Source organism: Pygoscelis adeliae, unplaced genomic scaffold (assembly GCF_000699105.1).
Source record: "Pygoscelis adeliae isolate BGI_AS28 unplaced genomic scaffold, ASM69910v1 Scaffold218, whole genome shotgun sequence".
In the NCBI taxonomy this organism is placed as follows: Eukaryota; Metazoa; Chordata; class Aves; order Sphenisciformes; family Spheniscidae; genus Pygoscelis; species Pygoscelis adeliae.
The window spans coordinates 2,578,807-2,594,754 of record NW_008825433.1 but is presented as its reverse complement, the minus strand read 5'-3'; the positions used below and the strand labels follow the sequence as shown (position 1 = coordinate 2,594,754).

The window sequence follows — 15,948 nt, the reverse complement described above, 5'->3', positions numbered from 1 at the left end:
AACTGACATTTGAATGATCTTTTGGATTTCATTACAGCATTTTAACCTGAATAGATTTTTAAGTCTAGGCAGCTCTTTACATTTTTCTTTCCATTTTCTCCTTCAAATCTACCTTTACGTTCTGCTTTAACTTGCAATCTTCTTCAGAGCATTCGCTCTCTCTAAGAGCAAACAATATCTGACTCAAAACATGCTATTTTAATGAGAAAATACAGCACATATAATTTTTTTTCATGTACTCTGAGATTATTCTATAAATCCATAAAAATACATGAGGAAAAAGAAAACTTACACTTTGGTTAAGAGTTCTTGTTCCTTTTTTTAAATGCGATGTTATGGATGTACCACATTACTCATAGCAGTAGATAAGGCAGGATAATGATCACCTAAGGATCAAGACTGTAAATCGTTGCACTTATACCACTGAGTTTTTACAAGATAGCCTGGCAACTCCCTCTTGAAGTATGAATAACTTTAAAATATGACATACATTTGTATTGCCTAAGGTCTCTTCCCATGCAATACAAATGATCAAACATCAGCAGTAATGAACAGAATGACCTCTAATCAACAGAATTTGTTCTGCTCTTGGGATGCTACATAAATCAGTTACCAAGGAGTTGCCAAAGTCTTACGAAGTGCTTGAAAGCTCTGCCTAGACAGAAGTAACAGAAATAAATTTAGGACATTTTTGGATACCAGCATCCAAACCCAAATACTATGTAACCATGTAAAGTTCACCCCAAGACAGGTGGTTTTATTGCTGACTTCTATAAAACATACTCCCAGACTCCAATGTTATTTTACACAAAATATAAAATATCTCCCCATTTTTCAAAAATCATCAAATATTATGGATAAATCAAGGCCTTTTCAAATCAACCTGTATTACTCACTTCACTTGTGAGAAATCTTGCATGAAATTTTCTCTTCATACTGAAGATGCATTGTAGCTATAAGGAAGTTATTTGTAAATACCAGCTTCCACCCAACATGGATGAGTTCCTCAAGGTCCTGTAATTGAGAAATGTTAAGCCTGACAACCTCTGTCTTTCCCCCTCGCCCCCCAACCAGCAACTCTTGGCCAACACTGACAGCTTGAGCAGCTACCGCCCCATCCCTCTTACTGTGCTGTGCTAGAGATCTATTTTTGGCTGGGTCTGTTTTCCAAACCAGTTCACGCCATGTCCGCCCAGACACGCATATCAATACAATGGAAGGATGGGAGGGGAGAAATGCCACCAAACCAAGGCCCATGGCAAACGCTGGATCTGAATCCCAGTGTGCAGGAGGTGTCGCTCCCCCTCGACTGCGTGCAGAGGGAGCCCAGGGAGATTTGTTTCCCTGGGTTCACCTTAGCCACTGAAGTGCCAGTTGCATCACAACTATGTAAATGGCAGACCACTGAGACCTCAACCATGGCAATAATCAGGCCAAGAAATAGTTTGTGAATCTTTTGCTGCTTTCTGTGGATGCATCTTAATTAGCTGGTTATTTGCAGTGGAGCTGCTGAATTTACTTTATTGTCGCTATTTATACTTGACAATATTGTGAGAAATTCTTCTGCTGACCTTGAATCTTTATACCTGGTTGTGTTGACAAGGTGACAGATTCCTACCCTCCAAATACATCATTAATCTTTAAATAAAAGAGGCACATTGCACAATTTCCCCCCTTTCACAAAGGAAAGGGTTTGATTTTTAACATGGGAGTTGTACTGTAATACAGTACAATGGCTTGAAAATTTGGTTATTGCCAGGTGCTCTCAGCAACACGAATGGTCAGAATACACAGGTGAAAATTTCCCCACCTTTATTATCTCCAAATGGATCTAAATGAATGCAGAAATACATTCAAGATACAAATAGAAAACAATTCCAGGAACAACTGAAGTTGCAGCAGCCTTTTCAGAATAAGGGAAGAGCTTAAAAGGAAAGACCATATACACATATTAGAATATATTTTAAGGAAGCTATGCTGGAGAGGTTTAACCTAATTACTTAATTCTTCTAGAGTCAAACAATTTCACTGAGGCAACGTTACTTTCAGGATAAAGGGCAAATCATGTACAAGTACCATACAACTCACGGTACTTCAAACATGGTATTTACCATTAAAATAATACACATGTAAAATATGCAGTTTTATCCATTACTAAGAAACTAACAAATGTACTCAGACACTTTAGAAAAATAATGAGAAAAAAAATGTAATGTGTAAGTAAATTAATTTGAAAATTGAAGTATTTAAAGCAATGATTTTACCCTCTTTTGCTTTCTTAAAAAAAGATTACTGAAAACTGAATTTCAAACAATGCCTTGTAATTTCTAAAACATGCTGTTCTGGAAAGTGATCAAGGTTTCCAGTTACATTCCTGTTGTCTGAATTCAATGTAATTAATTATCTTCTGATTTTTCATATGCATGAGCTTTTTGTACTTTTGAATTCTGAATTGCTCAATATGGCAAGTATTTTTTTTTTTTAAAATAAGTTTTCCAATATATGTAATGTTTAGTTGCCTTTATATCAAGAAGCTATGCTATACCAACAAAAACACATTGCATTGGTAGCCTTCATAGAACAAAGTGACTGAATAAAATTATTTGAAACACAACTACTGGCAGAGGTTATTAAAATTGTGGCTTTTTATCTGAAGAGACTGGGAGGAAGCAAAGACTTCACCCAGCACCCCACCCTTTCCAATAGGGCAGGCAAAAAATACCTCTCTGATTTACCTAGGAAAAAATGGAGTTACTGCTTGCCGTGAAATAAGAACAGGAGTATTTTTCTTTAAGTCTGTGTTTTCATTAATTACACACTAACCTGCATTCTTTGGGTGGCAAACAAAATGAGGAAAAGCGTTAGAAGTAGTATTTCCCAAAGAAACAATTGCCTGTCAAAGCAAGCATAAAAAGACAAAAGGCAGAAACACTGTTTCAGCTTGAATGCCTTAATGTCACCATTTGTCATGCAGCACTTCCTCAGAAAACCCCGAAGTACAGTTAACTCTACTCCCCTTTACACCACACACTTTCTCCGTTGGTACAGGATTAAAATGTGCCGGGCCTGACAATGAAACAGCAGAGCCATCGCACATTGTTATGCAACTCACTGTCTGCAAGGGTGGCTTGTAGCTCCTTCTTTATTCAGCAAGTGCCAAGTGCATGTTTAATCAATGTCACAGCTCACCACAGCGTGCAACTAAAGCCACTGTCATTCCTCTCTTCAGATTTGCCTGGCTAAGTTATGCAATGCTCCGAAGAATACCTTGGAATTCTTTCCAGAGGCTCTGAATGCAGGTGTGTGACGGCGTTCACACTATTGCCAGTAAAGCAGACTTCTTTTCATCCTTTTTCAGGCTGGACTAAAATTACATACTGTGACTGCACGTAGTTCGCTGCATTTGGAATTACAGCATGTCAACGTGAGAAAGCCTCTTCAGACGGCTGCCACAAAGACTAAATCAAAGGCTGGGTTTTTCTGAAGTCTTAATAAATAAGTAAGTGTAACTGAATAAAACCAGGAGCTGTTTGTATTTTTTTTTTTAAGGCAAAACCGAACAGCATGCATTTCATTGCTCTGCATCATCTAAGGAAAAAAATCCTCAATTTTAATGAGAATTAGTCAACAGTGAGGATCATTACCAGAAAGGGTTTTACTGTTTTTCAACTACATTTGCTTCAGTGGATTACTGAGAGAGAAGGCCAGTCATTTGGAAGGTTCTGTAATGTTATTATCCTCACCGATAAACTTCTTCATCAAGGAACTGTTCATGCTCCTATCTGGTCTGTCTGAGCGAGGAGAGCAGCCCCTTCATGAAGATAAAAGCCTGGTTTGCCACTGAATCGACAAGCAAGAAGCATGTCTGATGACATTTTATTCCTGATGCAATGTAGGGTAAGAAACATCATATTTTTTTTACCTTTCTGTGAGATATGCTCTGAGCTGATGGCTTTAATTAGACTCACAGCAGAAATATGTTCATCTCCAATGATTAAAGATGTTTGCCAGGACAGGAAAATGCTATTGCACTATAAAATGCAACTGCAAATTTTCAGTAAATTGGGGTTATCTGAACTAGTAGAAATCCCAATCAAATTTTCGTTTAAGGTTGGAAATTTCTGACCAATAAGGCTAAAACAGCATAGCAGATTACATACACTATCAACATCTCAGCCACCAATGAATATAATTTTACAGGGAATATGTTTCTAGAGGATACTTGACTGTAAATTAAGAGTATAACAGCAGCTAAGTAATAGAGACGACCTGTCAACCTCACTTTTGCAACAAAAAAGGTAATAAATCATACACGCATCTGTAAATATCTATCTCAAGTCCTTATATTGCATAGAATTTTGTTACTATAAAAGTACTACTGTCCTTTGGCATAGTGCAGTAATAAGCATATATAATAACAACAACAACCTGTATATTTGGACAGATATTTTCTGTTAAGTGTTTACTGTTGCATGGATGTCCAAAAGCTGATCTATTAAACAAGTAAAAGGATAAGATCTCACCTGTAATTGCCTACTTAGGGCTCACTGGTCAAAAGAGACTGCGATACTGTATTAAGGAGGCATATTTTCCATGTTTGAAAACAGCAGACATGAATATTTTCAACTGGTTTTGTACTGTGACAGTTAAATATTTAACAACAGCTGAAAATTCACATAATCTCCTGAGGCATTTCAGAGTATTTGACAATGCTCACATATCTCCTTTCATCAATTTGATGTTTCTTAAGGAAACAAATTAGCTGGCTAAAGACAAATTTTAAATTTCTTTTATAATAAAGCATGTTAACTGGCTTCAAGCATCAAGCTATTTTTCACTCCTTCTACCAAATCTGTATGTACAGAACAGTTACTTTTAACATGGACACGTTCATACGAAAAGAAAACAAAAGATGAATACAACTCAATAAACACAGCATTAAGAAATATTGTGTAAAGAACTACAGAATTGTTTTTAAAAAGATCCAAGCTTGCATGTTTGTCAGACCAGATTTACCATTTGCTTTCTTTCTTCTAGCTAGCTGCCAGAATATTGGTGAAGGTATTTGCAGGAAAAATGGGGACCTCTGCCATCACCACACTGGAAGATGTAAAAAGGCAAGAGGAGAAAGAGGAAAAAGAAGAATCTATTTTAGCACTGCTTGGGATTATTGGAACTGTACTCAATTTATTTGTTATTGTTTTTGTGTACATCTACACTACACTTTGATGACATTTTTGAACATCAATTGCACAGCACACAGTGCAAAGACCAGCGATGGTAAGAATGATTTCTAAATCTAAAGCAAAAGAAAACATTGTCTGAAAAGATTATCAAAAACATTCCAGGGCAAAGTGTCCGGCTAAGGGCACCGCATCAAGGACTGCTAAATCTATCTGCGAGCCCAGCTAGGGTGCTAAATTACGTAAACGAAGGCAGAGGATATTCAACTTCTCATTCATAACAGATGAAATTCAAATAGCAGAAAGAGAGATGGCATTGTTTTATTGCCAGCAAACATGCAAGACACAAGAAACGTAAGCAAACACTGAAAACAATCAAGAACATAGAAAGAGATTAATTAAATACAGAAATACATATAAGCAAGCCCCATGATGCTTTCTATGGTTTTGTGCAATATGTCTCTTCATAGCTGAGACCAGAAAACAGACAAAAGGGTTTTATTTTTAGATCACCGTAATTTAGGCTTGTAACTTACACTAATGTATAAGTGTGGAAACAGGAACACTGTTATACCAAAAATTGTAATATTATAAATAAAATTTTAACTATTGACTATATTCTGCAGCATTTTTGTTAGTCTTGTGGAAAGCTGAAAAAGGTTAGATTTTCTTGCCTTTACTGAATCTGTATTTGAAATCATCATGCTATGCTGACAATGTGCTTTTCTAATTAAAAATCCTTTAAAGTGGTGTGAAAAAATAAAGAATAGTTTCAGTACTTCTTTTAAGAAATATTAAAAATTACTATGACACCCTAATACATATTCTCCAAATGAAAAAAAAAAATCTTAAACTACATTTTCTGTATTGCCATTTTTAGAATGTGTTTAACATAAGTCAAATACAGCTTTCATGTTTTCATCCTGATGCTTATTTTCAAGTAAAATAAAACATATCACACAAGGATTCATGGTGTTGCATGGAAAACCGGTTTAATATCTTTGCCCAGAAGAGTGTACTCTCTCTTTCTGGACCAGGTCCTGCAGACATTTTCCCTTTTTGTACCATTTATGATTGAGGCCCAGAATTGCAACTCTTATGCATACTTCATGGAATGTGCAATTAGACTACTGAAATTGATTAAACTATTTCCACGTTTTAAATTAAACCTATGTATGTCTTTGAATTAGATCCAAAGCTGCAGACAGTCGGAGGTCACAGAAGCTTTTATACACATGAATATATCTCGCATATATCTTCTAATAGAAAAGCTACTTTTGAGAGCTTAGGATTAAAAACACAGTAGAAAAACAACACTAAAAAAAAAAAAAAAGGAATCACTGATTTTAATAAATACCGTTCTTAGTATTACATGTGCCACAGAGGAAGAATGGAGGAGCTGCATTTCTGCAAATCAGCTCAGTTCTTTCTCCTAGGCTGCAAAGCTACATTCAGGCCTTCCATAAAATGAGAAGCAAAGAAATATATCTCTTGTATAGGTGATAGCTTATTCCTATATAGAACTTCATAACTGCTAAACCAACTGAGTCTTTGGAAGTCACTTCGAAACAAGCACATGCATAAAATAAGGTCAGAGATCTACAAAAGAAAGAATTTGGCAATGATATTTCAGTCAGTTGCAGAAACTATACTGTAACACACTGATTTATAGACGAATGAGGTGGAAGATGGTATATTCTGGTTTTGCCACTCTGAGTCAATACTGGCTCATCCGGAAGAAATAATAAACAGAGCTGAGGCTGCACGGGAAGGAAACACGTGCAGACAAGAAAATTTATTCGCTATCCATAGTCTACAGCAAATCTCTAGTATTGTATACTCATTTTCAGTATATGAAGCACCAAAGCATTCTGTAAAACTAAGCTACATTCTAGAGAAATTATGCAGGTTATTCAAGTTTATTTAAGAATATAGAAGAGTCAATACATTATTAAATTCTTCAATGTACTTCTTATATCTACATGCTTATGGATATTATTACCTTAATCTCATAATACAAGGATATTTGAGATGGGTCTTAAAATAAGAGGTTACAAGAACCTGAAAACTGAACAGAAATATCAAATTCGGGTAGAAATTACTGCTGTTTATTTTGATCCTGCAGTTATTTAAAACTTGTCAATTCTGTGAAATAAACACACAGTTTTATGTCATTTCAGTGCATAGCTCTGTTCTCGAAATTATGTATCAACTAGTACTCCAGCACTGGAGTGAGATACTGCACCTTTTTTTGTAAACACTTCAATAGCAAAACAGATAAAAAGCAATCCCAAAGTTATAACCAAATGTGGCAAAGATTCAGCATCATTCTTTTACCAATGAACATCAACGAAAACTAGTAGAATTTTTAATTTTGGTAATTATATACTCTCTATCTAAACTGCCATTGTACTTCTAATTTCGCTTATAGCAAAAGGCTTTGACCCTTTGAAGGAAGTCACAGGGTAATATTATCATTAGAGATTGCCCCGGCATATGAGTTATATTTTGTTTTAAAACAGAAGTCTGATAACCTCTCTTAACAGGTAATACTTGCGCTCTATACTCATGCGGACCTAACTCTAACTTTAGTTAAATGAGCTCCAACATACAGCTCTGGTGCTTACACACTTAATCCAATATATGCATAAGAATCTCAACAACAAAAAATATCTTAACAGCAACTACCTCTTATTAGAGACAGTAAAAAGTCAATAGTCTAGGGAAAAGCAGAATTTCATGACGGTTCAACATTTACACTGCAGTAGTACCTTCGCATCTTCAGTAATGAATGAATAAAGATGTAATACTCTTAGCTGAATGAGCTCAGTGTATCAACTTCAGAGACCCATAAGGGAACACAAGCTTTCCGAAGTACTCAGCATACTCAGTCCAGTGGAACTGGACTACTTTGCAAAAACTAAAGCAACACCATATAATGCCTTGAGAATAAGTATGATTAATAGAAAAGAAATATTCTAACTTCAGCAGGCAATCTAGTGTAGTTCAAGCTCTGAGGTAAGGAGGCAAGGCCTGAAAAGTACGACTTTAATGGACTCAGCTAACAAAGGTATATCAAACAAGGCAGAAAAGAGATTCAGTATGTCCACCTTCAACAGATTTGCCCATAGTACTTACTAAATAAAGTTCACAATGAGGTATTTGGCAGCAGGATGAAGCAGCACAACTGTTAATGAATCCACAAGTCCAGGGTGCAACAGTACTTGGTAAACTATGAAAGGTGCATTAAAAGCAAATATTGGACTCTTACGAAGTGGAACATGCTGGTCAGTAAACAAAATACTTTTAGTAAAGCCCTCACACAGAAATGCATCATCTCTTCTCAGCAGTCAAACCCAAGGAAGACTGAGCTAATGTACCACCACAAGCTATGCTGACCACATCACACACAGTCTTTCTTCCACCAAAGAAGGAAGGGTGGCTAAGAGGGGGGCACGTGAAGAAAGGGCTGCAAGAAAACCCCAGCTAAAATCACAACATCACCTGATTCCTGTAAGCCTGGGAATTGAAGCAAAGAGAGTTCAGGCAGAATTCTGCAACTTGCTATGAGGTATGTCTTCCGAGGAAGAGGTGGTACCAAACCTCTGTCACTCTTCAGCTTTAAACAAGATTAAGTCATCTCAGGGTTTGATAGATCCTAGTTTAGGGACAAACTAGTACAACTACATTTTTAAGCAAGAAGAGTCTACCTAATATCGTGGTATCACTGATAAATCCCAGCTTCAGTGGGCCTTTTACTGTCCAAGCCTGTAACAAGATATACAGTCCCTGTCCTAAAAGTCACTTGATTTTTCCTTCTATTTCGTGATTCCCTTCCACTGCCTTCTCTCTATAAACACTGTTAGCCACAGAGACTATTACTACTACTGCCTTCTTCTCTCCCACTTGTAAATACTAGGTTGCATTAGTCTTCATACACCTAGGTCCATCAGTCAAGTAACTCTTACTTTTATCAGCAAAATCTAGATCAAGATAGCCATGTACTCTAGTTAGAGCCTGACGGTCACATGTTTGCTGGGAACCTCTTGTTGCATGGCACAAATTTTATTGTTGTGCATTTTGTTCAAGGAGAGAAATGTTCACATATTTGAAAGAGTTCTTACAGTGGTAATTCTTTCAAATGAAATGTGCTGTACACAAGACAACAGCGAAAAGGTTTTCCATGGCAGATTTTGGTGTGAAATGTGCATAAATGCTCAGTAATTAACACACGCGAGATGTTCCATTATACAGAAGTTAAGAATGATATAAATTTTACCAATGTAAACATGAATTAAGAACTTAGGAATAAACACAAATGTTAAAAAAAAATCTCACCATGTTAAAGATAAACTTTTTTCATTTATAAAATGAAAGATAATAACAGCCACAGTAATGCCATACCAAGATACAAAACAAACAGGAAAAAATGATCAAGAAACAGGGTGAGGATTACAGCAGCTATTGCTCCTTGTGACTAGAGCTATGATCTATCTTCCATAATAAGGAAAGTCCTTCATAGACAGATAAACCTTCTTCCTCTACAAGAAAAAAGCAATTATGGAAATTAATGAAAGTGGTCAGTTCACAATTTTCAAGGACTTCACAATCACCTTGCTCTGATGCAGATGAAGCTGCAGAATGTGTCAGAGCACAGACATTCCACAAGGGTGGTCCATAGACTAAGGCAATATCTGTGTGTTATATCAAAGGATGGAAAGCGGGGTGGGTTGGGCGCCCATGTTGGGCGCCAAAAAAGGACTGTCGTGGTTTAACCTCAGTTGGCAACTGAGCACCACGCAGCCGCTCGCTCACTCCCCCTCAGTGGGATGGGGGAGAGAATCGGAAGGGTAAAAGTGAGAAAACTCATGGGTTGAGATAAAAACAGTTGAATAGGGAAAGCAAAAGCCGCGCACACAAGCAAAGCAAAATAAGGAATTCATGCACTACTTCCCGTGGGCAGGCAGGTGTTCAGCCATCTCCAGGAAAGCAGGGCTCCATCACGTGTAACGGTTACTTGGGAAGACAAACACCATCACTTCCAACATCCCCCCCCTTCCTTCTTCTTCCCCCAGCTTTATATACTGAGCATGATGTCACATGGTGTGGAATATCCCTTTGGCCAGTTTGGGTCAGCTGTCCCGGCTGTGCCCCCTCCCAGCTTCTTGTGAACCTCCAGCCTTCTCAGTCGGTAGAGCATGGGAAGCTGGAAAGTCCTTGACTAGTGTAAGCACTGCTTAGCAACAACTAAAACATCGGTGTGTTATCAACATTGTTCTCACCCTAAATCCAAAACACAGCACTGTACCAGCTGTACTAGGAAGGAAATTAACTCTATCCCTGCCGAAACCAGGACAGCAATCTGGTTTGTAAAGATCTGCTTCAAGGTGAGGTTTCTAAAAGATTAAATGATAGTGAGCACTCCTTATCTGATCAATATTACTTTTATCTAGAACAATCTAGGTAACAATCTAGTCCACATATGTTTTGGGCAAATTGAGCAGGGATGGCAAAACATATTTAAGCAACAAAAAACCTAGATAAATTTCTGTGACAAAGGCCAATTTTATATTCTGACACTGGAATTGTCCAAGAATTTTGCCAAAACAACTTTGCAAGCAGGATGTACCATACCTGTAGCTAACTGAACATGTTTAAACCAAATACAAAATTCTCATCAATACCAAAATAGTTACTATCTTGTATCACCATAGTGGTATTAGCCTACTGTGCAATAAAAGGAAACAGCACATCCAGCAGCTTCACTGCATATTGTATTTCTTTACAGAAAACTTTTCCCACATAATTTTATGCATATGGCAGGTATGTAATACATGAAGATCACTGTTATTGCAACTGTTTACAGCAAAACCAAAAATCTAGTAGAGGAATAGGTTAGCAGAATAGAGCATAAGGGTAACCTTTAACTGGTACCACTAGCATCCTTTCAAGTCTGAGAAAGTTAGAGTTGCTGAAAATTGCTATTTTCTGTCAGCATTGTGCTGGGCACGGCTTGTACCTGCTGGGGTGCCAGAACCTGGGAACACTCTATTAGCATCCTGTATGCAGCGCCCTAATTTCTCAGTCCAGCATGTCACAGAAAGAATGCAGTTACCTGCTTCTTCCACATGAAAGTACGTTTTGATAGAAGGTACACTGGTCTGAAAACTAGAAGACAGTGTACATGAGTGTTACTAATAACACTGTTCGCTTTCCCGCTCCTCCTGAGTAGGCATTCAGCCCTATTGGAGAAGGGAATTTTTCAGTCTTACGAGCATCGTACCACAGCTTAACATAGCTTCAGAGCTTCTCAATCTGTGTGTCTCTTGCGACAGCCAGGCTCTGTCAGCTATGTCTCCTGACACTCTGTTAGTGACACCGAGAGCCCCAGCATCACCTGCAACTCAGACTCATTAATGTGAGAATTATCTGTCTGCTTTTGAACTAAAAAGTAATTACTGCATTGGAATTATGCCTGGCTATTACTAAGAGAAACTATTTTCAGGGACTCCTTCAAAACTAAATGCATCTGACTCAAATATTCATGAAGAGAAGACTTTATTTCCAGAAGTCATGCCTTTCTGCACATTGCCCTCTCATACTGATATCCTATTACATTTTCAAAGACAAGCTTGACTGATATAAGCCTGCAAAGCTATTTTTTTTTTAATCCAGAACAACATTGTTAATTATAGTTTTACGTATGGAATTTTGAACAAATACAGCAGGAAGCATTCAAGACTATCGCTTGGATCAATTTATTAAGCATAATGATGCTGCTACATTAAGAGCTATAGATCCATTTATGAAAAAGCAGGAAGCATCTGCTTTGTTCACTCTACTAATTTTTATTTCACAAGCACAACATATGAACATCCCCTGCCAACCACAAATAACAGTAGTCCAGCAGTGGAAAACATACCTAAAATGAAGATTTCTCACTGAAACTTTGCCTTTTCTTTGTACTTTGGGAAAACAAATGGTCCCTAAAAGCCAAACTAGTCTGAACTTCTCTCTACCAGCCACATTCTCTCATCTCTTCTATCAGTATCTGACTGTTCTTCCCCAGTTAAAGGTGACTTATACAGACAGATATGCTTTTCTATTGAAAACAGCAAAAAACAATTTCAACAGCTGCGATTCATCTATAACTCAGAACTAACAGCTTCATCCTTTAGATAACAGCATTTTTGCCAGGTCTTTCGGTGACTTTTCCTTTCTACCTCAACAAAGAAGAATTTATGAGTATCTGTTAGAAAGATTACTTTATTGTTTTACTTTATCATTTACTTAACTGTTTTACATTAGATTTTCATTTGCAATTATAAGCCTGGTATATAAGCTACAGACTTCATTTTCCTCACTGTAATATGTGCAAAACAGAACCAACAAATTCATTACCAAATTAGGGAGAGGTGTCAAACGGTGGACTGGCAAGTGAAACATCTTCATATTTTTATTTTTACTATAAGGCCTGTCCTGGTTTCGGCAGGGATAGAGTTAATTTCCTTCCTAGTACAGCTGGTACAGTGCTGTGTTTTGGATTTAGGGTGAGAACAATGTTGATTAACACACTGATGTTTTAGTTGTTGCTAAGCAGTGCTTACACTAGTCAAGGACTTTCCAGCTTCCCATGCTCTACCGACTGAGAAGGCTGGAGGTTCACAAGAAGCTGGGAGGGGGCACAGCCGGGACAGCTGACCCAAACTGGCCAAAGGGATATTCCACACCATGTGACATCATGCTCAGTATATAAAGCTGGGGGAAGAAGAAGGAAGGGGGGGATGTTTGGAGTGATGGCGTTTGTCTTCCCAAAGTAACGTTAACCGTGATGGAGCCCTGCTTTCCTGGAGCTGGCTGAACACCTGCCTGCCCATGGGAAGGAGTGAATGAATTCCTTGCTTTGCTTTGCTTGCGTGCGTGACTGTTGCTCTACCTATTAAACTGTCTTTATCTCAACCCATGAGTTTTCTCACTTTTACCCTTCCGATTCTCTCCCCCATCCCACTGAGGGGGAGTGAGCGAGCGGCTGCGTGGTGCTCAGTTGCCAACTGAGGTTAAACCACGACAAGGCCCCAGCAGACTTTTTGAACTACTTCCATTCCATCATACAAGATTATGTAATGCCCTAGTTACCACAGATTAAAAGAGCCACATTCTTGTTTTAGTCCTATGTAGCTTTGCAAATACTTAAGACACAGATGATTTCTCTTCTACCCCGCAGATAAAATATACTGTGTAATTCAACAAGAAGCTATGACACTGTTTGAAGAAATTCACATCACCACACCCTACAACTCACATTCAGGAGAACTGCAGTAATGTGACAAGACATTTAGCAGTTACTCCAAAAATAGGGCAAGCAAAATAAGGGTCCAAAACCAAATTATTCAGATTTGGAACAACTCCTTCTGCTACCCAGGGACTAAATCCATCCTTACAAAGCAACTAAACAAAAATTCAACCTAAGGCTAAGGCAGTGTTTAAAAACTTCAGGCTGACAGTTACCTGAAGAAAAAATGCTTATCTATATCTTCATACTAAAGCCTGTCATCTCGTGACACTGAACGTAAATCACAAACCCAGTATGCTGGTTTTGCCATTAGTTCCACACAGGCATCTGCTTAACTTATACTGCTTGACACTACCTTGTACAACTGAAATGGTTTTCACAGCCAGGTAGAACATACTGGATGAAACTATCAAAATGTCTGTTTTAAAACTATGAGTAGAAACGTGATGACAACATATAAATGATTTGTTCTTCCTTTAAAAAAAAAACCCAATAATTTCATTTTTCCCATATATTTGAAATATTTTGCAGTTTTGATAAGAGGCTTATTTTTATATTTCAGAAAAAAATCAGAAAAAGCTCTGATCAAAGTAAAAGAGAATTTACCAACATTTACCAACTTTATGCATATACCTACTCAATTTACTCACAAAATTAACATTTTTCTTCACAGTAAGATTCACGGTCTTGTGTAAAGTACTCTCCCTCTCTCCATGTATCTTCTACAGAACAACTAAAACAAACTTTTCAGATGGAAATACTAATTTCAACAGTTCAAGAATTAAATTTCAAATTTAAAAAAAGACATTAAACCAACAAAGTTTAAAGTCTTACAAAAATGAGTACTTCAGCGAACACTATCATTTTGTTTTCTAAGGCTCACGTGAATGTTCCATTAGTAAAATTCTAAATCGGCAAACTTACTGAAACTAGCCAGAACTACCTATTGTTTATATAAAAACTTATTTGACAGAAGTAAGGCAACTTTGATTTAGAAGGAGACAATGGCACATTACCTGAATCGTTGCGGAGGTATGATGACATTGCTGGGATGAGGCAAGATTGACTGAGTAGCTCTAGGAGAACGGATGGAAGAGCACTGCTGTTTTGTCCTCTCCCCTCATGGCTAGTCTGGGGCTCTCCATTTGAGGTACTCCCTGCAGGATTTATGTAACTGGCAAGAACCTGAAATACACAAAAACTTTTATTCAAACCTGATTTATTTTAGGCAAAAGAACTTTGACCTTCCTTCCTTAAGGAAGACACCATAATACTTCACTAGCTATTTTGCCAATACAGGACTAGTATTTATTTCAGCAGTCCCAAAGATCTCTCAGAAGAAATCCCATACAGTTATTAGATTATGATTCCAACTTTGGCTAATGCCAAAATTAAATAGCTATTATAATTCTGAATGAGTTTAAGAGATCAATTAACATGAATTTTGACAAAACTGCTGGAGTTACTCAAAGCAGGAGTTTGCCAGCTCACACCACTGAGACAAAAGATTTTTCTTTTTTTTAAACTGCAAATGTTTTAAAAACATTTGTAACCTCCTTTTGGATGGGACTTCAGGGTTTACAGATGAAACAACAACTTACAGTGAGCATGACAGTTACTTGAACACCCACTTGTGAGCATGGCTCTTGCTTCAGTAAACAAAGAGCAGCCTTCCCCTCAGCGATGGCGGGAGAGTCACCTCATGACTGTACACCTGCTCGTCCCAAGGGTAGTTCTTGCTGAGTTCACAGGCTCTTACCGTGTGTTGTAGACCTACAACCTAATGCACTTCCATGGGTCTGATTTGTGCACTTGTGCTCTCAAATTAAGTAACTTCAAGTCTTGAAAGGCTGTATTATTTGAAGTCTCAGGGTCTCTAGTCATCTTTTTAGCCTCTTCTTCCTTTCATTCTCCCTCTTTGCTCTAACCCCATTACCCATGGTTATTTTGCTGCAGCATCTTACCAGCACTCCATACAACAGAATTTTTCTAAACAACCTTTCTAGAGAAGGGACCAGGCAAAGTCTGCTGTACAACTGACTGAGATCTTCAGCAAAATGCTGAAGGGCTTTCTACTTCTTCCTACAATTGCTGACTGCCCAAAGCAAATGCCTCCTTACCTCATGACTTATGACAGTTATAGCTAAACCTCTGCATGGTGTAATACAGAATACTGCCTAGAAGCTTCGCCAAGAGTGACTCAGGCGATTTTCCTCTTTCTTGCTTAGGAAAATTGTTTTGGATTTTATTTGTTTTGCTTTTGCAAGGGACATGATACTTGTGCCTTGTAATCTACAGTGACTAGAATAACTGGTTACATCAAAATGATAACTTCATCAGTCAGGGCATGGGCATTTTCAGAATTTCATCTCCTTTGTGCTCTACCCCAGCAGTAAGGCTAGCTAATGCATTTGAGCTGACAGTTCTGTAAATGAAATTTTTGATGGCTAGATAGAATATCCATTTCCATAC

General features: G+C 37.7%; 1 protein-coding gene and 1 long non-coding RNA gene across 2 annotated transcripts in view; one reads left to right on the top strand and one right to left on the bottom strand.

Annotated features, from left to right (window-relative positions):
- BIRC6 (baculoviral IAP repeat containing 6) overlaps positions 1-15,948 on the bottom strand; it is a 171,375-nt gene that overhangs the window by 40,026 nt on the left and 115,401 nt on the right. The window contains exon 64 of the mRNA XM_009331049.1: positions 14,493-14,661. Within this exon, the coding sequence (XP_009329324.1) occupies positions 14,493-14,661 (169 nt within the window). The remainder of the gene's footprint in view (positions 1-14,492; positions 14,662-15,948) is intronic.
- Positions 3,403-5,799, top strand: LOC103922845. Its single transcript, XR_663906.1, has 2 exons — positions 3,403-3,897; positions 5,038-5,799. It is a non-coding gene; the product is annotated as an uncharacterized LOC103922845 (long non-coding RNA).